The 24,357-nt window shown below is 37.8% G+C and overlaps 1 protein-coding gene across 1 annotated transcript in view; it reads right to left on the bottom strand.

Moving 5' to 3' along the window:
* The window catches only part of G2E3 (G2/M-phase specific E3 ubiquitin protein ligase), a 64,521-nt gene that overhangs the window by 16,343 nt on the left and 23,821 nt on the right, over positions 1 to 24,357 (bottom strand). Inside the window, exons 3-12 of the mRNA XM_081095215.1 lie at positions 23,027 to 23,124; positions 21,117 to 21,218; positions 17,223 to 17,347; positions 15,823 to 15,988; positions 9,521 to 9,627; positions 8,747 to 8,863; positions 7,166 to 7,290; positions 6,927 to 7,059; positions 4,330 to 4,637; positions 3,090 to 3,271 (exon numbers count right to left, since the gene is read on the bottom strand). Coding sequence (XP_080951341.1) covers positions 3,090 to 3,271; positions 4,330 to 4,637; positions 6,927 to 7,059; positions 7,166 to 7,290; positions 8,747 to 8,863; positions 9,521 to 9,627; positions 15,823 to 15,988; positions 17,223 to 17,347; positions 21,117 to 21,218; positions 23,027 to 23,124 — 1,463 coding nt within the window. The remainder of the gene's footprint in view (positions 1 to 3,089; positions 3,272 to 4,329; positions 4,638 to 6,926; positions 7,060 to 7,165; positions 7,291 to 8,746; positions 8,864 to 9,520; positions 9,628 to 15,822; positions 15,989 to 17,222; positions 17,348 to 21,116; positions 21,219 to 23,026; positions 23,125 to 24,357) is intronic.

The raw sequence follows: 24,357 nt of genomic DNA, 5'->3' as shown, positions 1-24,357 counted from the left end.
TACAAATATATGCAGATAATATAAGGAGCCTCTGGGACAACCTCAAGTGTACCAACATCCAAACTGTATCTATCTCTCCCTTCTCTTCCTCTCTGAAATCAATAAAAAAATATATATTTTTTAAAAAGTTAAGAAATCCATAGAAAAGAGAAAGTGAGACAATAAAGTTAGGCTTAACAAAACTAAGCCTAACTTCATTGCCCAAATCACACAGCTTATAGTTTATAGTTATTTCGATTTAAAATCTGACTTGTATGCTTTTAACAATTAACTATACAGCTAATTAAATGAGACAATGACTAGAGAGAGGAGGTTAATGGAAGAAAAGTTGAATGGCTTTCATTATCTCCAAATCAGTAACATGTAGGCCAAGCTTGTCAAACTCTCAGCCCACCGGCCACCAACGAATATTTTTGAAGCCCAGCCAATATAATGGTATGTAAGAAACATTTTAATAAAGATTTCATAAATTTTTACAATATCCTGTTATATATAACTAGAGGCCTGTTGCACGAAAAGATTCATGCAATAGGCCTTCCCTTCCCCTGGCTGCTGGCACTGGTTTTCCTCCGGAACCCGGAACCCAGGCCTTCGCTCCGGCCGGAGCTGCCTTCAAGCCTTCGCTGCTCCGGCCGGAGCCGGCTTCAGTCTTCGCTCCGCCGCTTCACGCCTGTGTATGCAAACTAACCGACATCTTTGTTGGCAGTTAATTTGCATATCTCGCTGATTAGCCGATGGGAGGCATAGTGAAGGTACGGTCAATTACCATGTTTGTCTATTATTAGATAGGATTATTTTTTTTTTAATTTATTTTATTGATTTTTTACAGAGAGGAAGGGAGAGAGACAGAGAGTCAGAAACATCGATGAGAGAGAAACATCGACCAGCCGCCTCCTGCACATCCCCCACCGGGGATGTGCCCGCAACCCAGGCACATGCCCCCGACCGGAATCGAACCCAGGACCCCTCAGTCCGCAGGCCGACGCTCCATCCACTGAGCCAAACCGGCCTCGGCAGGATTATTAATAACAACCTACAATGTTTGCTAATGACTGATTACTATAATTGTGTTGCATTCATTTCCCTTACGCTTCTTACGCACAGGCACACCATTTGTTTCCACTAATACTAGCAGCAAATATTTAGCAGCGGATTGCCATGTCTTGGACTGACTTGTTTGGTGTGTAAAACAGGAAATATTTCACTTTCGGAGAACAAGTAAAATAGGTTTATTTGTGTTACATTTATTAATTTGTGCAGTTATTCAGTGTTGGGTAAGTTAATGTTCAAGAAAAAATATTAATTTTATTAAAATGCTCTATTATTTTATGTTAATGATTACTCATTTATTTCAGCCCTTTGTTATTCAGCATGTCTCTATCGAAATAAACCTATGTTTCTATAAATATTGAAGCTTTTGTATTTTTGCGGCCCACATAAACTTAAACCTTGTTTATTTAGCCCATGTTAGCCTTTGAGTTTGACATGCCTGATGTAAGCAATGATCCTTATGCAGCCAGCATACGATAACTAAATTGAGTTTGTACATGTAACATGTGCAGTATAGGGCTCAATAAATGTTAACTCTTTTTAGGTGGGAACATTGAGTCTACCCACTAATTTACACATGGAAAAAATTCAACCTAGCACTCCTAACTCCCTATAGGAGGAATTACAAGTTTTCTGACTGGTAAACTAAGTCCTTGCTCTCTTCAGATCCACTGCCTTGCAGGAAAACATACTTTTATCTGCTCTCTAGCATGAAACAAGAAACCTGCCTCATATTGTCTCCGGCAGGACAGATAAATCCATCTAGTTTTGAGAAATGTTAGCAAGCCATTTTGAGCACAGACTGAACTCACATTATCCAATTGGTTTTATCAATATTAACCTTGGCACTTTGATCTCTAGCTGTCTGACCTTTACTTCTTTTATTATTATTATTATTATTATTATTATTATTATTATTATTATTAAAGAACAAACATTTATTTCCCGGGGTTTTGGAGGTTGAGAAGTGCCGGGAGCCGGTCCATCCTTGCTGTTTCAAGGGCCTGGCATATATGGCATACTGTTCTTAATATGTTTGCTCACCTTCTTGGCACTATGTGTTTTAACCAAGGTCTCTGAGAAAGGTTGTTTCCCCAGGTAGGGATTTTCCCCTGAAGTTAGGGAGGGAATAAAACCCCTCAACTAAGTGCCAGGCGGGTAATTAATCACTTTAACTACGAACAATCATGCTTAAGCTACATAATCTTTACTCCCTGGAATGGAGATAAGAAACGCCCTAACCTTTGTAATAGAGATTGATAGGATTGAATCAACTGGTATAAATACAGATGTAACAAGACAGCAAGAGAGAGAAGGAGACAGAACCTAGGCACAGAACCTACACAGAACGTTCTCTAGAGACAGAAGAACTTCGCTGGAGAGAACATGGCAAAAGATCCTGGACAGAAACTGGCCTCAGAACCTGGAGACAGAACCTAGCGAGAGAACATGGCAAAAGATCCTGGACTGAACCTGACTACAGAAATTGGCAAGAGAACCTGACTAGAACCTGGCTACAGAACCTGGCTGGAGAACCTAGCAAGAGAACATGGACACAGAACCTGGCTGGAGATCCTAAGCAGAACCTCTCTGGAGATCGAGACCAGAACTTGGCTGGAGATCCTGGCTAGGCTGCTGATCAACTGAACGCTGTCTCCGTGTCCTTCCTTCTTCGCCGCCGACTCCGTCTACACCTTTGGGAATCCCTGGACCTGCTGGGGCAGGACCCCGGCAGAGAAGTCCAAGATAAAGGTGTTGGCAAACTTGGTGTCTGGTAAGAGCTACTTCCTGGTTCATAGATGGCTGTATTTCAGTTTTGTCTCTATGTAGTGTAAGAGGTAAGGGAGCTTGCTGGAGCCTGTTTAATAAACATACTCTACATCTATCTTTTAACTGGTTGTGTACTCTGTTGATAAACAGAAATATTGATACCCCTTAGGTACTCCACAGAATATTACTACTCTATTGTAGATATAGTATTTCTATTCAAATCTACTTAGAATGTAGTCTACATTTTAATAAACATGCACATTTCTTACCCTGATTAAAATCTGTGCCACATCAAAGTCTGAAACATCATCTAAAGTTGGAAAGGTATTTTCTGGTCCAAAAACAAGGCAGTTAAACAAAGTTTTAGAAAAAAAACCAGGTGAAGGACCACCATGAGCCAAAGAAATGGCAAGCATTTTGCCAGCGTCATAGTAATGATTCTCTTTCAGAGCTGTAAATAGATGGAAATACATTAAATACACTTCTATTATTATTATACATCATATATAATAAATACATCTATAATAAATTAAAAATAATCTAAGCATTAGATAAATGGGAAAATAACAATTCATAGAAGCTATAACATGTATAAAATATCGATCTCACCAAAAACACACAAAATTTCTTTTTTCTGAATATAAAGTAATAACTTCTTATAGAAAAAAAATACAGAAACTCTTAAAAAAAAAAAAAAACCTATAAACCCAAAATGCCTTGAGTTAACATTATTAATTACTTAAAATTTTTTTTGAGTTTATAATTAAATTGTGGGTAGTATATATAGTACAAATGATCTTTGGTAGTTTCTCAGTTATTTCAATCATGCTTCAGGTAATAGCGAGGAAGTTCTAGGGAATATATAGGAAGGAATTCAAATGGACTGAAATGTCTTCTCACTTTCAAATTTCCTATATTATAGCAAAAATGGTATAAAAGTTACTAAAAAAGAATGCTAGAATTAACCAGAGTTTTGAGATGCCCGTTTTAATCATATTAACTCCTCCCTAGAAATCAACACATAAAAGTATCATATACATAATTGTGTAAGAAAAATTCTTGAAAGCAAAAATGCATTTAAAAATCTGTTACATGTGGACCAGAAAATTATGTTATAAAATTCGTAGGTTGTGAAGAAACGTGCCAACTGCAATTTCCAAATGTCTGAACAAGAAGACATCCGATAATCATCCATCCCATTTGCCCACTCTATTCAAATAAAATTAAAATGAATATAAAATACATTTTTAAGAAGTTGCAGTTAATTATGGAATCATTATCAAGCAAGATATTGCTATAAAGAAATTAACATTCTTAAAGAAAATATTTCACTACAAAATTTGCTTTTAAAACTATTACTGCCCCACCCTCATTTTTCTGTGATTCTATCAGTATTTTATTAACAAAGTAAATTATACATGTTTACCACATGTATTGAATAACAGTTTTAACCAGCCATCTCTTCCTTTACACATGGTATATGCAGTATGTACAATAATAAATAATTACCTTGAGAATTTAGGGACAAGTTCTTTGACAAGGACCCTTCAAACAATGGTGAGTTCTCAAGATGTTGCATTAAAAGACTTAGGAATTCTTGCTTTGATCCAGGATGCTCTGTTCCAAAATTATCATTTTCATTAACATATGCAACTTCAATTGTGTATGAAGGATTAAACTTTTGATTTCTGAATCCATTTAAGGCACTATTCCAGATATCGGCTTTGTTGATATATAATCTTTTTGTTTTTTTAATAATTTGAAATCCTAGCTCTATAATTATTGTTGAAATGTCTCTCCTAAATTTGTTGCCTTGCCTATAAAACATGAATTTAAACATAGAGGTAAAGACTCTAAAATGCTTTAAGTGACATGGCAATATACAGTTAAAAAGAAACAAAAAAAGATTAAAAGAAAGTTCTTCCCATCTCTCACCCAAAAGCAGACAATGCTGCCACTGGAACCCAAAACAGTTATTTAATAACTTTAGTTCAAAATTATTGATTCTCTTTCCCCAATATCCTACCAAATTAGAATAATCTAATGTCATAACTGATTTATGAGAATGTGCATAGATGATTATCTCAAATTTGATCAATTCAGTAGATTTAGGTATAAGAAAGAGTAAGAATCTCAAACTCTGACCTTTCTGGCCAATGACTACTACACACTTATTAAACTGTATCTTATTTCATATTTACTAGATCCTTTAAAAAAAAATAAAGCAAACATAGTCTCTGCTTACTATACAAGATAAGTATAGGTTTAAGAAATTACAATGTATTTTTAACCATAAAGTTAACAGTAGAACTAATATTATAAAGAGAATTTGCAACCCTGCCTCAGTTTTTCCATCTGTAATTGGTATTGATGTACTTAAAATGATCCTGTTTGGGGCAATGTCATTTTCATCTTTATACATTAAGTATAAATTTTTCCCATCCTAAGACATTATAATGTCCCAATGTGGGCCAGGTTTTGGTTTTTAATTTCTTCACACAACCCCCTACCATATTCATTAACCCAGGTTGAATGAAATCAAAATCTTTTGGAAGATAATAAACTGTCTTGTTGCAAGTTGATTCCTTGCTCCTGTCTGGACTGGAAATACTATGTTGTTCTTCTAAACATGATGGCATATTAGAGCAAGTGCAAGGACTCAAACTTCCCTGGCATAACATCTTTAGAAATCTAAACATAAAATTATTTAAAACTAACATGAACATCTTTTTTATACTAAAAATTCTATATAATAAAGAGGTAATATGCAAATTGACCATCACGCCTTTGCACAAGATGGCTGCCCCCATGTGGTCAAAGATAGCCACCACAAGATAGCCAGCAGGGGAGGGCAGTTGGGGTGACCAGGCCTGCAGGGGTGGGCAGTTGTGGGCAATCAGGCCAGCAGGGGAGGGCAGTTGTGGGAGATGAGGCCAGCAGGGAAGGCCAGTTAGGGGCAACCAGACCTGTAGGGGAGGGTAGTTGGAGGTGACCAGGCCTACAGGGGAGGGCAGTTAGGGGCAACCAGGCCCACAGGGATCAGGTCGAAACCACCAGTCGAACATCCCCTGAGGGGTCCCAGATTGGAGAGGGTGCAGGCTGGGCTGACACCGCCCCCACCCCACCCCCCCCCCCCCGCACAAATTTTGTGCACCGGGCCTCTAGTATAAAAATATTTGTAACAAATTTTCAGTTAATACACTGGTATTTTAAAACAGCAATTCTTCACTTCTTAAATAGAATCACTTCTATTTGCAAATCTAGTTATCAAATATTTTCACAAAAATTCTCTTGTCCTTCTAAATTTTAACTTGGTATTATTTTTAATAAGAAAGTACTTCCTCATGCTTAGCTACTAATATTACTTATGTCTATTTTTTCCCTATCGGCAACAACAAGGCTACATGAACTTTCTTTTATTAAGCTATACATATACTTAAAAATCCGAACTTCAGTTGGACTAATACCTGACACAGTATGAAGATGTAATTCTAATCTTATTTAAATGGTTAAGAATGATTTTCAAAGTTACTCATTTTCCTGTCTTATGAAAAGTTAGGCATTAATAAAATACTTGTCCATATGCCTTAAGCGTCCTACACAGATGACATTTTATCCGATACTTATAGTATTATAGTATTAAGCAAATGATTACAAAATAAAAAAGTTAACTCTATATTAAATATAATTCCTTTTTTAAACAAACATGATATTCATGTTATTTAATTTCTTGTCTAACTCTATAACCAAGTAACAGTTTAAGCACCCTTTCCAAATATGTGTTTTCAAAGTATCTTGAAAATTATCTATAATAAAAATATGTTCTACATCATGAGCCCATATACAATTAAATACTAAAATTATTTTACATACATTCTTTCTATTTGCAGTGCAATATGATACTTTATATTCTAGTCTATCCTGTTTCATTTTCTTTTTTAAATGCTGATTGCATGATTTCATGATCAAATGTTGGGTCCTGCTGTTTGAAAAACATTCTTCCAGACTACTGTAAAGATCAGCTAGCATTCTAAGTGTATACAGCCACTTCCTATTCATTTTTTCAGAATAGAGTTTTATATTTTTCTCCAATTCAAAATACACACCTCAGCAGATCTTTTTGCTGGGCTCCAGGTGACTGTCTGGGTAATTTAGGTGATGATTCTTCCAACAAGCAATCATTTATTCCAACATTGTTAGTGTTGGGTAATGTATGTTTTTTGGCTTTTTGGAACCCCCCTGCAGATTTAAAATCCAGTGTGAGCATAACAGAAATATAGGTAGAAACATTTAAATAATATGCATTTAAATAAGAACATCTTTATTCAAAATTACAAAACGTTACCTGAGTTGTAGGTAATACCTCTACAGTCCAAACACTCCCAATTTTGTTCCCACGATCGTAGTGAGGAACAGGCTAAATGTGTTCCACTAGAACCACAAGATTGACAACGCTTTATTTCCCATTTGCTGAGGAGATAAAGAGAAGCAAATATTGACATTTTAATATTAACTTAGTCAAATTCCCACACTGCCACAGGCCTCACTGTCCACCTCACACACAAAACCAACCCAAAGGAAGAAAAATAGATTATCTGCATTGTTACTGAATTTTTCTTAAAGAATATTTTTCTATTTCATTATTTATGTTTAAAATTTCCTTCTTTAAATATTCTCTAAGTATCAACATGTATATGAACATGCACATACACAAAGAATATAAACATCAGAAAGACTATGATTAAAGAAGGGAAAAATTTTTTTTTTTATATTTGGCAATTACTATGCCAGTGTAGCTGATATGGAAGAGGCATTCAGAACCCAGACTCACTACCAAGCCCATATTTGTTCTCTCTCTTATCAGTTTCCTCTCAGCCAGGCTGCTGGCTGCTAGCACAGCGGTGGTGGCAGGAGCCTCTCCCGCCTCCTCAGCAGCGCTAAGGATGTCCGACTGCAGCTTAGGCCTGCTCCCCGCTGGCAAGTGGACATCCCCTGAGAGCTCCTGGGTTTCCAGAGGGATGTCTGACTGCCAGCTTAGGCCCGATCCCCCCGGGGAGCGGGCCTAAGCCAGCAGGTGAACATCCCCCAAGGGGGTCCCAGACTGCGAGAGGGCACAGGCCGGGCTGAAGGACACCCCCCCAGCCCCCCAATGCACAAATTTTTGTGCACCGGGCCTCTAGTGTTAAATAAGTAATCAATATAAAATTAAGATATTTTCACTTATTTTTTCTTAACTGTTATAGGCTGGATTGTGTCTCCCCAAAATTCATATGTTGGAGTCCTAACACCCAGTACCTCACAATGTGACTGTGTTTGGAGATAGGGCTTTTAAAGAGATAATTAAAATAAAATAAAGTCAAATGGGTGGACCCTAATCCAATATGCCTGGACATAGAAAGAGGGACAATCATGTAAAGATAGAACTAGAAGGGAATCATGTGCAAGTCAAGGAGAAGTTTCAGAAGAAGTCAAATCTGTGGATACCTTTATCATGGACTTCTAGCCTCTAGAACTGTGAGTAGTAGAAACAAATTTCTATTATTTAAGGCATCTTGTTTGTGGTATTTTGTATGGCAGCCCTACTAACTAAGATACATACTATGTCTTCAGTGTGTATCTGACACTTACAACACCTCTAAATTGGGAACAGCCACACTTCAAGTGTTTAATAGCCACATGTGCCTAGTGGCTACCATATAGGACCAGTGCAGCACTAGAAAATAGAGCCTCACAAAAATGCACCAAGAAAATAAGGTGCAATTATGCTGAGTGCAATAATTTTTCTGTAAACAGATGTAAATATACAATAAAGTTAAAACTTCAAACATCCTAAGAGCAAATACATTTCACTAACTATAACTCTGCTTTCTAAGCTGAAGGTTTCAATAAGAACACGAATTAAGCACAAGAGAACTTTCCGGTATACCTATTAGGCACATTATAGTCTCGCCCTTCCTTGCAACGACATCTTCGTACATCACAATGCTCATAGTGCTGCAGAAGGTCTTGATAAGCATTTTCTTCCAATTCCCAAGATGCATCTCTGTAAATGAAGCAAGACATAAAATAAACTTTGACCTAAAATGTTACATATTAAAGGGTTGGTAATGAACCTAAAAATAAAAACTTTTCACATTAATAGTACTCAGGAATGAGGCTAAAATTTGTTTTTTAAGATTAATCATTCTCTTCAAGATATAAATCCTTTAGTGTCATTTTAGCCTACATTTAGTCTCACAGTGAATTTTCAAATGCTAACTGAAATATTAAGCAGAAAATTTCTAACTTACATTTTTAACATTTCACTTCCATTTATTTCAAGTTTAGTACCATTATTTCAGGATTCCTCATCTTTAAGTAAAACTAACAAAATTCTTATTAGACATTTTAAATCACATCTTGATTCTCTTAATTTATACATACCATTTTAAAGCCTACTATACTTGTGTATAAATCAATTAACATTACATACAACTGAGGTGTTTATTCAGAGACTATAAATCAACTAATGAAAATTTAAGTCACAGTCCTGCTCTCAAGAACTAGCAATCTGGGGAGAAAGAGGAGGTGGCAGGGGCTGCTTTACATTTCCCCATCTGAATTGGCTGCTTCTCCATCATTACATAATCAGACATAAATGACTATTTTCACTGTTATAAATCCTATTTATAAAATATCTTTTGTCAAACGTGGTACTCACTTTTCAGGAATATGAATTCCCATTCTCAACATCTCTTTCTGAAATATGTCACTATTATTGCATACTGTGCACCTAAAGAAAAACACTCCTGCATTTATTGCTTGAACCTATAGTAAAAATAGAAAATCTTTAATAATTTAACAATATATTAGGTTATGAACTTTATAACTAACAGAACATGTGCTACTTTTCACTCAATATATAATGAAATCTTATTTTGTACACTAATGGTTCTCAAACTTTGATAAACTAAGTTATCCTACTGCTAAACTTTGGATATCTTTTTCCCAATTGCCAAAAAAAATTAAGCTAATGAATTGACTGTTCTTAGCTTTCCTATACATTCACCCATACATTCCTCTTAACCTTTGGTGTCTAATATCATTTCTGTTCCCAAATATTGTGGTGGCCATGTCTATGAATAAAATAGTAAAAATCTTGAGTTACTTCATCTAAGAAATATATTTAAATAAGTGCTACATAAAAAGTATCCTTGGTTCTATTTTTAACTCACTCTGTTAGTTTTCTTCCTAAGAGGGGAGAAGTATAAAACCTATTCTCACTCTTCAGTGCCGAAACCAGTTTGGCTCAGTGGATAGAGCGTCGGCCTGCGGACTGAAGGGTCCCGGGTTCGATTCCGGTCAAGGGCATGTGCCTGGGTTGCGTGCACATCCCCAGTGGGAGATGTGCAGGAGGCAGCTGATCGATGTTTCTCTCTCATCGATGTTTCTAACTTTCTATCTCTCTCCCTTCCTCTCTGTGAAAAATCAATAAAATATATTTTTTAAAAAAACAAAAAAACCTATTCTCACTCTTCAGTTACTACAAATACAAAGGCAGCAGGCAGAGGGTATGCAGAGGGAAACAGAAAACTATAACTCTACTAGAAAGAGTAGCCAATACCCAGTAAAAAATACCAAAAAACTAATAGCACTCCTTCATTAACAAATATTTAATCCCTACTATATAGGCACCAAACACTATGCTATGTATCAAAAACAGAAATATAAAATGACTTATGAGTAGGCATACAGTATACAATTCTAATATAGTTTACAAGTATTTTTAAGTATATACATGGAAGAGAGAGGAAGAAGTACCTCAGTCTATATAAGAGCCTGACAAAACTGTCAAAGCTAATTTTGGAAGAAGACACAGGAGTCTGCTAGGAAAATGGGACAAAAGACATTACAAAACTAGAAAATAGCATATATCAAATCAAGCATATATCAAAACAAGTAAGCACATGTGATTAGAAAACTAATTAATAAACTTAGAATGACAGGCTGGCCATAGTGAACTAAGTAAGGAGGCTAAACAGGTAAATCAAAACCGATAGTGTGAAGAAATTATAGGAATAAGGCATGCAGGAGAAAGACCAGCTCAGTAAGCTCCTACAAAAGTCTAGTTAAAATAGAGGGAGAGAACAGCAATGAAAAAGTATACACAAAAATATCTATTAGGTAGATCTGACAGACTTGGGTTCGGGAATGATTTTTGGAGGGTGAAGAAAGAAGTTAACAAATAGGAGCCCAGGTTCAAACTACTACCAAGTAACACACACACACACACACACACACACCCATGTGGTAGGAAAGCAACAAGTTTCTGAAATCTAAACCTAAAGGGTCTGCAAGCAATTGTAATACATACTAAATATAGGATGTGATACATCCTATATTTAGTGTCTAGTATGGAGGAAAAAACACCAGAGGGCATATGGAAGATACCAAGACCAGAACAATGAAGGAGAAATCCGAAATGAACAAGAATAGTGACAATTCTCTACATAGCCAGAGTAAAAAATTTCCATTAATTTTAATATGTTTTTATATTGATGTTTTTATTTTTCAGAGAGGAAGTGAGAGGGAGAAGACAGAAACATTGATTGACTTGGCTGCCTCCTGCATAGCCCCCACCGGGGAGCTCGCTTGCAACCCGGGACTGGGAATTGAACCCACAACCTCTTGGTGCATGCTTGGGTCGATGCTCAACCACTTAGGAACACCAGCTGGGGTCCATTAATTTCTTTTATATTAACCTATAGTCTCTCCTCACAAAATCCCAATTTATAATATAGCATTTGTAGTGGTAAAAACAATGAAATTTTTGCATAGGTTTTTTTTCAAAATTTTGCATTCTATTGCATTAAGTTTGTTCTTCCTTTGACTCTTTTATATTAATGAATTCAGATATTTAAAATTATTATTCAGGTATTATTGTAGCTATCTAGATAGGGCAGATTCCATTTATTATTTCAGTTAAGATTCTAGTACTAGGGTGGAAAAGCCACTGGAACTCCTATAGAGAATATGAATGAACTCCAGTCAAGTAACAATTGCTTATTAATACTTATATCATAGACAGGTATCCATGTGGCTGTATTTTTGTTGTTGTTTAATCCTTACCCGAGGGTATTCTTTTCCATTGATTTTTTTCTTTTTTTTTTTCTTAGAGAGAGTGGAAGGGAGGGTTGGCGTGTGAGAAAGCAACATCGATGTGAGAAAGACACAGCGATTGGATGCCTCCAGCACAAACCTCAACTAGGGCCGGGGATCAAACCTGCAACCCAGGTACATGCCCTTGACCCGGAATCGAACCTGAGAGCCTCTGGTGCACAGCTGACACTCTAGCCACTAAACACCAGCCAGGGCAAGGTGGCTATATTTTTATATTTGCATAAAGTAGACCTACAATTTTGTTAGCAATATTATTTCTACTCTTTTTGGTTGTTGTTAATCCTCACCTGAGGATATTTTTCCATTCATTTTCAGAGAGAGTAGAAGGGAGAGCGAGACACACGGATGGGGGAGAGACATATCGTTTGGTTGCCTCCAGAATAGGGATTGAGGTAAGTGATCTTGACCAGAATCAAACCCCAGAACCTTAGTCCTCAGGCCGACACTCTATCCACTGAGCCAAACCAGCTAGGATTTATTTCTACGTTTTAATGACAGAATTAGAAACTTGGTATCTTCAGAGTGTTCACAAAAAGCCTGGTGAATACTAGGTCAAGTTTGAGAACCTCTCTCTGATTCATTATTAACACACTAGAGGCCTGGTGCACGAAATCCGTGCAAGGGGAGGGTCCCCAAGCCTGGCCTGCGATCATGGCCAATCTGCCCCAGCTGCCAGCAGCCGCCCCCTCCACCCCCCACCGCCCTCTGTGTGTGGGGCGGCCAGCAGAGTGATCAGGGCACTGGCACCACCTGTGTCTGCCACCACCCAACCCCGGTACCCAGTTCCTCATCAGGCGATTGGAGCCTGCCGGCTGGGGATAGGGAACAAGAGGTTGGCTGGCAGGCCCCAATTGGGCAATCAGGGCCTGCAGGCTGGGAGCAGCTCCTGCATTGAGCGTCTGCCCCCTGGTGGTCAGTGTGCATCATAGCCGACCGATCATTCCGCCATCCAGTCGATTTGCATATTACACTTTTATATATATAAATATATATATAGATAAATGAGGCTAATCTTATTTGTCTTGAAAAATAACATACTGTTACAAAATTAATAAGATAAATTTGGCAGCAATTACATTCATCCAAATACAAACCCTTAATTAAGATAAAATACTTTTTAAAGATTCTCATAGAATGTAAACTTCTTCTTCAATAGGTACAGATAACACTTCATGATGTTTATGAACTACACCCTCTGGATCCTTTCACAAACACTTATTTGTAAGAATTAACAGAATTTCTAATATTTACCCAATAAAATTGGTTCCATTTTGCCACTTTTCACTGAATAGCCCTAAATATAAATGTTCAAGGCTCATACAAAAAATTGAAAGTAATCATTTAACCTTTGCTACTTTAACTACTGTTAGTACTTTTAAGACTATCATCTTAATAAAAGGCTAGTATGCAAATGGTCATCACACCAATCAGCAGGTACCTGAGGCTGCATGGTGCCGGGCTGGGGCGGGGGTCCTGAGGCTGTGCCCCCCCACCCAGCAGGGCTTGACAGGGGACCTGAGGCCACACCCCCACCCTGGCGCCGGGACGTGAGACTGTGTCCCCCTTCCGGCAGGGCTAGATGGGGCTGAGGCGAGTCTTGGTGTTGCCCAATGGGGGTGGGGCCAGCCGGACACTTCTATTATAGAGAAAGGGCACATAGTAATATTAAAATATTTCCTCTAATTAATTCCCTTTAAATGTGTACGAATTTCTAGCACCGGGCCACTAGTCCTATATAATAAGAGGCCAGGGACTGTAAAGATGTAATGATCAGAATGACTAATCAAACAGTCACTATGAGGTACATTGACCACCTCTTGATCTCTCCCTGCAGTCTGCAGGCTCCAATGGCTCCATGGCCAATGGGGAACCATGGAGAACTGGGGTGAGTGGCGGCAGGGGGGGACAGGGGACTGACGAGCGGGAAGAAGATGGCCCTGATTGCAGGCTAGGCCTAGGGACCCTACCTGCGCATGATATTGTGCACTGGGCCTCTAGTCTATCCTATATAATAGAAGCCTAATATGCAAATCAACTGAATGGCAGAATAACCAGAGTAACGACTGGTTACTATGACACGCACTGGCCACCAGGGGCAGATGCTAAATGAAGGGGCTGCCCCCAGCTCACAGGCCCCAGGCCAGCCAAGGCAAGTACCAGCAGAGGTGCCCCGATCACCCCACCATTTGCCCCACAGAGGGTGGTGCCAGACCAGCCAAAGTGGGTGCCAGTGGGGGCCCCACAGATCGGCCCTGATCACCAGCCAGGCTTAGAGACCCTAGCTGTGCATGAATTTCATGCACCTGGCCTCTAGTATATATATAAAATCCTAAGCAACCGTTACGACCGGATGATAGCTATGACGTGCACTGACCACCAGGTGGCAGGTACTCAATGCAAGAGCTGCTCCCTGGTGGTCAGTGCGCTCCCACCGTCAACCACCTGTGGCTGGCCAACATCCCGCGGTCCCTCCTCCCAGCTGGCCAGCCCCAATCAGCCCCAATGGACCCCAATTGGGGCTGGGAGAGAAGGCCCCAATCAGCCCCAATCATTGGCCAGGCCGAGGGACCCCACCCGTGCACGAATTCATGCACCAGGCCTCTAGTTGATATATAAGAGAATTTGCAATATCTCTTAACTTAAAAGGGAAAAAAAAATTTGTGGATAACCTATAATCAGCAGTAACCTCCTTTTATTTTAGTAAACAATAATAAAACCCAAGGTTTAAAAAGCAAGTAAATCCTTTGTTATTTGGCATTCTATGAACTATAACTATCAGTTGGCACTTTACTACATGAATACTACATATTTGATGTTACTAATAACTGAGATTTTTTAAACTTTCAAATATCTTCTCAACAAAATAATATTAGTTTAATGTCAAATTTCATGTTATTTTGTTTACTTGAAAACTTGTCATCAGGTTTGACATACAATAGGAAAGGCCTCTAACATTTAAATACCTTAGCTTACAATTACATAATCATTTCACATGTCTTGGTTTTCTAAGCTTAAATATGTAAATAACTTGACAATAAATATGTTTTATTTATTGTGAAACAAATAAAATCATTAAATATAGATTAAAAAGTTGTATCTAAAGTATTAAAATATTAATTGTACAATTCATTAGGGTGAATTTACCCTAATGTAAAATAGGCTTCAATAAAATTTCTATTTACTTTTTTAGATAACAATAGTTTACTTTTATTCACATCTTATTGCCATTACTAAAGGTTAATTCATAAAAACATTGTTGCTACTTTAAAAAAATATATATATATTTTTTATTGATTTCAGAGACATAAATACCAATGATGAGAGAATCACTGACTGGCTGCCTCCCACAAGCCCCCCACCAGGGACCAAGCCCCAACCTGGAATCGAATTGCGACCTCCTGGTTCATAGGCAGACGCTCCACCACTGAGCCATGCAGGTTGGAACATTTTTGCTATTCTAATGTCCTTTGACTCTCATCACCTCTTACAAATTCCTACCACATAGCAGAAAGTTATATTGCAAGTTATATTAGAAGTTATACTGCAAATGGAGCATATTAAGCATTTTTTAAGCCATTAAAATATGGCTTATGAACAATTTTATACAGCAGGTTACTGAATAACATGTTACATATTAACAGATCTATGGTACCATATGGACAATCAGATTTCCTTGATATTAAAGATGGAGTTGGCATTTTTGTCAAGAAGATATTTTAATAGAGATGTTTTAAAAAGTTACAAGTAGTATGGGCTAAAATACCCATGTTAATTCTTTACAATTTTAAATTTTAGCAGCAAGCAACAAATTTTATATCAGAAAAAATTTACAAAACATCTTACCTGTAAACAGTCTCTATGAAACCAAGCATTTTTACAACAAGGACTTCGTAATACGCTATAAGTTGGAATAGGCTCAATAAACTCCAAGCAAATGGTGCATGGTAAGGATTCTCTATAATTATTAGGTGTAATGATTTGAACAGGTCGATGGTTCCAACAAAATGACCTAAATTATTTAAAACCAACATCTAATAAATTACAAAGCACAATTAGGATAGCATTACAATTCACATTTATAAGAGAAACTTCATTTCTATCTCTCTCATAACTAACCTACAACAGACTGGAACTTTGGCATTATCAGTCAGTTTCATAATCTATGAGCATGTTTAACTGAACTTTCAAAATGTGAACCTTTTGGTGGTAGGCCTTCCCTCACAGAATCTCAGCAACTAATATTATGTTGAGAATCCTATATAAGATTGTTAGCAACAGAATACACACATCATTGCATTAAAAACTGCACAAAATTAAAGGAACTTAACATTTAAATATTTAATCATGTAACAGATAAAATGAAAATAATAACTTATTCCTAACCCACTAAATTTATTTCCATTTGTATTATCTAAACTGCAGTTTTTTTACATAGGAAAAAAATCATTAAATTGGTCAAGAACACAAGGACTAGCCGGAACCGGTTTGGCTCACTGGATAGAGCGTCGGCCTGCGGACTGAAAGGTCCCAGGTTCGATTCCAGTCAAGGGCATGTACCTGGGTTGTGGACACATCCCCAGTAGGAGGTGTGCAGGAGGCAGCTGATTGATGTTTCTCTCTCATCGATGTTTCTAACTCTCTATCTCTCTCCCTTCCTCTCTGTAAAAAATCAATAAAATATTAAAAAAAAAAAAAAGAACACAAGGACTAAAAGAAATAAAACACTCATGATACCTAACATTAAAATTTATAAAAATTCCATGTTTACAGCTGGATTCAAGAACCAGTACTTTCAGGAGCATCCAGGGGAGCAATATTTACCTTTTGGATTCCAAATTTATATGCCTTCAATTTACACTAGAAGTAAATATGGCTCCATGAAAGAAAACTGGACTATTACTGATAAATCTAAAGAGTGATATAAAAATCTAGAATTATATAAGGTAAAAATTTTCACTGACTATGAATACACATTAACAGTTCGATATTATACTCTAGAGCTGAAAGCTAAAGGTAAATAAGCCCATTTCAGATATGGCTATTCTTAAGACTTAGCAGACAGAAACGACTGCATATATTCTCTCTCTCTCTCTCTCTCTCAGTGTATATATATATATACACACTGTATAAATTCAGAGCAGCTTTGAAAAAAAATTTAACAAAGTAATTATATAATTGGAATATCCATTTCCATTACTGACTTTTCTTTAACCATCATCTTTCATGTTCAACAGTTAACTCACGCAAAATTGCCAGTGAACTGGAAAATACATTCTCTCTGAAGTCCACACGGGAAATGATAACTTCGTTTACATCGAGGTGCAACACATCCAATTGAAGCACCACTTTTCTTGCAAACACAGCATTTCTAGAAAAAAACAAAAAAGAATAGGGGCATAACATAGAAAAATTGAGCACTATACTATAACTGAGGTATAAATAAATATTCCTTTTGAGGAGCCTGAAAATTAATTTAATCATACAGCAAATAGCTATGGTGATAGTATATTAAAGAATTTCCTGAAAAATTGTTCTACCCAGAAACAACCTAAAGACACTAAAGATTCACTCCTACAATAATTTCTGATATAGTAAACATCTGTAACCTAACATATGAATGAGAAAAAAAAGTTTCTTGTCCTTCCTATTTGCTAAAAAAAAATAAGGGTTTATGAACATAATAGCTATACAGGAAAGTCTCATTCAAATTTCAAATGAAAACACATAATTAGGAAATATCACCAAGGAAAATAGTTTCACAATACTAAAAACCAATCTGTAAAAAGAAATGGCTAGGATCACTCTATCCTAACCATGTGAAAAAGTATTAGATAATCATAATAGGTTAAATAGTGACCCCTAAAAAGGTATATTCAAGTCTTAATTCCTGGAAGCTGAATGATTGTGACCTTATTTGGAAATACGGTCTTTGTAGAAGTTAAGGATTTAAAGATGAGATTATTCTGTATTTAGAGGGGTTCCTAAGTCAAATAACTGATGTCTTTGGAGGGGGAGATTTAAGACACAGACACACAGAGGGGAAGACCATATGAAGATGGAAGCAGAGACTGAGGTTATGCTGCCACAAACTAAGAAATGAAAAGCTTGTCAGCAGCCATCAAAAGCTCAGAGAGAAGCAAGGAATGGATTCCCCCTCAGAGCTTCCAGAAGGAATCAATTGTGACAGATTCATTTGGAACTTCTGGTCTCCAGAATTGTGAGACATTTCCATTTTAAGTGACCCAGGTTATGGTAATTAATTATGACAGCTCTAGGAAACAAACACAATAGCACTGCTACTAACTGAAATATAACAGTGGTATACAAACAAAGACTATTAGATGAATCAATCATTACTAAAATATAGAGCAGTACCCAAAACATCTTGAAATCCTTGAAATGACCATTATAATGGTCACTGATGAAGAGATTAAACAGTGTTAATGCTGATCCCTCAAACACTACCAGGTCATAAGAGAACTAGAGGCCCGGTACACGAAATTCATGCACTGTGTGTGTGTGTGTGTGTGTGTGTGTGTGTGTGTCCCTCAGCCCAGCCTGCACCCTCTCCAATCTGGGACCCCTCAGGGGTTATCTGACTGCCATAGGATCAGGCCTAAACCAGCATTTGGACATCCCTCACAATCTGGGACTGCTGGCTCCAACCGCTTGCCTGCCTGCCTGCCTGATTTCCCCTAACCACTTCAGGCTGCCAGCTTGATCACCCCCTAACTGCTCCCCTGCTGGTCTGATCGACGCCTAACTGCTCCCCTGCCAACCCAATTGCCCCCAACTGCCCTCCCCTGCCAGCCCGGTCACCCCCAACTGCCCTCCCCTGCTGGTCTGATCGCCCACAACTGTCCTCCCCTGCCAGCCATCTTGTGACTGTGGGCACTGCCATCTTTGAGGGCATGGCAGCCAATCAGCATATTCCCTCCTTATTGGCTGTGGGTGCCGCCATCTCTGAGGGCAGGACAGTCAATTAGCATATTCCCTCCTTATTGGCTGTGGGCGCCGTCATCTTTGCGACAACATGAGAGTCAATTAGCATATCCCCTCTTTATTAGATAGGATACCTTGCCAACCTGATGCTCTCTCAGTAAAATGATACAGAGAATTCTAATTTAAGGTCACAAATGGAAATAATTCGTCAGGATCAAGATATTCTTAAAGGTTCACAATACAGTATACTCAAGAGAGAATTCAGATGTTTTAAGAAAACAGGTATTTCCAAACCGTAAGGAGACCTTTAGAGGCCACCTCTCACCACATATTCACTATCAGGAAGTTGAGGAATTTTGATACTAATACTCACATGTGACTCTTAGATACCCTACTGATGCCCATTCTCCAAACCTTTTCCCTTATGCTCTGGAACCTTTATTTTACCATCAAGCCTCTGCATCCTCAACATGTTAAAAAATAGTTGCCTCGCCCTAACTGGTTTGGCTCAGTGGATAGAGCGTCAGCCTGTGGCCTAAAGGGTCCCAGGTTCGATTCCGGTCAAGGGCATGTACCTTGGTTGCAGGCGCATCCCCAGTGGGGACTGTGCAGGAGGCAGCTGATCGATGTTTCTCTCTCATCGATGTTTCTGGCTCTCTATCCCTCTCCCTTCCTCTCTGTAAAAAATCAATAAAATATATATTTAAAAAAAATAGTTGCCTCCATTTCTTTGCCTCAACTAAAATAAAGGTCTCTACATGCTTCCCTTATAAAATGTCTTGAATAAAGCTGCTTGCTTATAAACATAATGCCTATACACAAAAGTCTCATTCAAATCTCAAATGAAAACACATAATTAAGAAATACTCCTTAAGCCAGACCGGTTTGGCTCAGTGGATAGAGCGTCAGCCTGCGGACTGAAAGGTCCCAGGTTCAATTCCGGTCAAGGGCATGTACCCTGGTTGCGGGCACATCCCCAGTAGGGGGTGTGCAGGAGGCAGCCGGTCGATGTTTCTCTCTCATCGATGTTTCTAACTCTCTATCCCTCTCCCTTCCTCTCTGTAAAAAATCAATAAAATATATTTAAAAAAAAAAAAAGAAATACTCCTTAAATTCCAGACTTGCCCAGGGGTGTAACTGGGATATGGACATGGACAGGAAGGGGGACAAACATACATTATTTTAATTGTCTGTTGCAGGTTGTAGGCTATTACTGCATGTTCATATTTAACCTCTCATTCTCCCACCTTCATTATTCCTACTCAGACCACTTGGAAACCCACGGTCCTTTCCTTGCACATCATCTAGTAGCTATCACAGAGTAGATTCTCATCTATATATATAAAAGCCTAAGTGACCCTTCAACCATTCGACCAGTAGCTATGATGCACACTGACCACCAGGGGTCAGAAACTCAAATAACTGGAATGGAAACATGGAATAGGCTGATGCATCCCAGTGGGAAGGGGGGAGGGTAGAGGGTGGGAAGAGAGTAACCAGAGATCTTATATGCATATTAGAGGCATGCACTGGTGGGGTCATACGGCCTGGCCTGCGGGGAACGGGCTGAAACCGGCAATCTGACATCCCCTGAGGGGTCCCGGACTGTGAGAGCGTGCAGGCCACGGGACCCCACCGTGCATAAATCCATGCACCGGGCCTCTAGTATTATAATGAAATGAGTGAGGAGTTAAAAGCTTAGAATACTTATCTTGGAGAATAGAAGGCACTGAACAAAGCACACAAAGTCACAGAAGGGCCACAGAGGTGTGGAGATCACAAATTACTGGTCTTCATACTTGTGTAATTTTACCTCAACCCATCATTTCAACCCAACAACTGAGGTATAAGAATGAAAAGTGAATGTCTGGATGACACAGTATTGAAGTTTGAAGAACAGCAGAGTATTAGTGTGTTCATAATTCTGATGATAAATGTGGGTGAATTGATGGGTTGGTTGGAATAAGATAAGGAAGTGAAAATCAATACTGTCACATATATTATCCAGGGGCGGTTAAGTTCCCTTTCACTTGCAAAAATACAAATGTTCTAAATTCACCATATTAGATAAAGTAAGCACTGGAACATAAAATAGAAGTCTTACAAATTTCTAGTGGAAAAACTGATAAAGAAGACTTCCCTAGTATTGACAATATTTACAGTATTTACTAAAATGAGTAAAATAATTTACTTACCAGTTTAGAAGCTCTATTCACTTCTTTCCTTATGTCTTCTATTAGGAAACCATAAACTCCTTCTTCTTCTTTACCTCTTTGCCAAATTCCACTTGACATCAACTATGAATATGTTCTCAATTAGAAAATAAACTCTAAAAAACTAGTTTGGAATAAAAATTATTTATCTATAATATTTTAATAAATAAAACAGCTAGAATTTCAAGTACCTCTTACCTATAATAGTTATTTTTTATGATCAAAGTAAGAGGCTACTCACATTTTTTATTTGAAAGGCACTGTATATTAATAGTTCATATAACGAAACTAGTCTCTAAAATATTTCAGGAAATAACAAAGGAAGAAAGGAAGGAAAACAAAAAATACCTATAATTAAGCTTTATGGGGAAAAAGTGGTAAATACTGAAAGGTGTAAATGTAATAACAGTCAATAATACAGACTATTAGTGATATTTCAGGCTAACTGTAAATCTAGCTGAATTCTAAATCATATAAGGCATATTTACAGGGAAACCTATTGAATTGTAATTAACAAATATTTAAATGTTTTAAAATCTGATTTTTAACTTCAGTTTAAACATGTTAAAGGAGCATGAATCAAGAAAACGCATGGGACTGTGAATAACAAGTCCGGCTTGCAAATCAGGCTCTGTATCCAACTTTCCAGATCCCTCAGCAAATAATTTACTATGAATGACCTTAAACACAAAAATAAAAACACTGGACTAGATTATCAATAAGTCACTTTTAACTTTAACATTCGATTGCCATTGGTAACATTACTACTCTTTTCTGTTCACAGTGAAATAGAATCTTATAAATGTTGAGTCTAGAGTTAGTATCTCTTCGAATTATTATATTTGCTAATAAAATAAGAGAATATAAAAAATTTAATGTGATCAACTTAAATATATTTAAATATTTCAAAAATACTTCAAAGTATTGACAATATCAAAGTGCTTAAAGAGGCTTAATCGGGGGGGGGGGGGGACAGACTAATAAAATAGCCCTCTTAATTCTATATAAAAAGTAAAATAAGCTCTTAGAAAAATGAAAACGTTTTCTTGTTTTGCAAAATATAATAAATTCCAATTTACAAAAAATTTTGGCATGCCAATTTCATGTTTTCTTAACTCTTGGTACAAAGGAATTAGGTTCTTAGGCCAGTCTAGAAGTTTATTTAACCCATAGGGTAATTGAGACACAAAACTAGTCTTACAGAACCACCAAGGAATATGTTATATGTTTTCTTAAGGAAGCATCTAAAGAGTTTTAACATGGCTACTGTGGTAGGTATAAAAATATGTCCACAAAGTAGTTGATACTCTTTCCTTTAAGAAGTGGAGTCTAATTCCTTTCCCCTTGAATGTGAGTTAACACTTAATGACTTGCTTCTAAGCAAGAGCACAAAGCAAAAGTGACAGTGATATGTGACTGTGAAGACTAGGTCACATGATTCCATGACATTGTATGTATCTATCCCCTCTTTCTTTTTTTCTTCACTTGCTCTGGAAGAAGCCAGATTCCATGCTGTGAACAGCCCTAAAGCAATACCCAGAAAATAAGAATTTAAGACACAGATTCGGTGAATCAAGAAATTGGTGGAGGGAATGGGGAAATAAATGAGACTAATTTTCAGTATGAAATTACTTTTTTCTTTTGAGTGACCCATCATAAATTATCTTATTTCCTTTTCTACAAATATTTATTGCCTTTAGTCAAAAGGTTACGCAAAAATAAATATGTAATGATGACAGGTCTTAATGAAAATCTTATTTTTACATATAGGCAAAATGAGAGCCAGAATAGTTAAATAAGTTATCTAATTCTCAGAAACCAATCATCAGGATCTAATCCTCTTCTTTAGAAGAACATCAAATTTCTAAGATTTACTTATAAATTATACTCACCAAACAATAGTAATGTACAGTGAGATTCCATTTCTCATTAATTTTCTTTTCTCCATATTTATTAGGACAATCATCATTTTTTCGACAGAAAACACAAGCTAACAGTGAAAAAGTAAATTAGATAGGAAAAATATTTTGTAAATTAAAAAAAACAACAACACCCTATGGAATTAGTACTTTTTTCAATTGATGTGTTCAATTCTTTCTATGTAAGCAAGTCACATTATATTGTTATCGGTAACTTAAAATTTCAACACCTACTTCTAAAACAATAATGTGACTTTATATTTTATTCATTAATCTTTAATGATGAATTCCAGTGTATAGATAAAATGGCAACCTGCAAGGTAACATCACTGAAAACAATGGATTAGGAGTCTTCAAAACTCTATTAAAGCAACGATTAAGCTGCCAAAAACTGTCAGAATCAATTTTTCAGAAACTCTGAAATCTTACAACAATTAGGAGGATCCTATATAATAAAAGCCCAGCGACCATAACAGCAGAATGACTGCTCAACCAGTCACTATGAGGTACACTGACCACCTCTTAATCTCTTTCTCCGGCCAGCAGGCTATCATCGCACGGTGGTGAACAGGGACCTGGGGGTAGGTGGTAGAGGGTGCGGGCGGCACCAGGCCAAGGTCCCCACCCTGCCAGTTGCCCCACACACAGAGGGTGACCCGCGGCGGGGGAGGGCTGGCAAGCAGGCAGGAACGGCCGACCTCTCGATCCTTCCCGCCCCCGGCCTTCAGGCTCCAATCGCCCGATGGTGAACGGGGAACTGGAGTGGGTGGCGGCAGGGGGCGGGGCTGGTTGCCAGCGAAGGTGGCCCTGATCACAGGCTAGTCCAAGGGACCCTACCCATGCACGAATTCATGCACCGGGCCTCTAGTGCTTAATAAAAAACAAGTTGCGCCAAAACCGGTTTGGCTCAGTGGATAGAGCATCGGCCTGCGGACTGAAAGGTCCCAGGTTCGATTCCGGTCAAGGGCATGTACCTGGGTTGCGGGCATATCTCCAGTAGGAGATGTGCAGGAGGCAGCTGATCGATGTTTCTCTCTCATCGATGTTTCTAACTCTCTATCTCTCTCCCTTCCTCTCTGTAAAAAATCAATAAAATATATTTAAAAAAAAAAAAAAAAAAAAAAACAAGTTGCTATATTTGATGAGAACTTTATGGTATTTTAACTCACCCATCACCTCCCGCCTCCCAATCTCCAGCTGGGCAATGGCCTTAAGTACAATGGCCCATGTTCCTGGTGTGGATTGTCCAAGAGGAGGTAATGTGGACTTTGTTCTCAAAGAAATGTTACTGTTTGTTTTGACCT

The sequence above is a fragment of the Myotis nattereri genome, assembly GCF_964212035.1.
Source record: "Myotis nattereri genome assembly, chromosome: 1".
Taxonomy (NCBI): domain Eukaryota; kingdom Metazoa; phylum Chordata; class Mammalia; order Chiroptera; family Vespertilionidae; genus Myotis; species Myotis nattereri.
The sequence above is the reverse complement of the archived record's forward strand: the minus strand, read 5'-3'. Positions and strand labels throughout refer to the sequence as shown.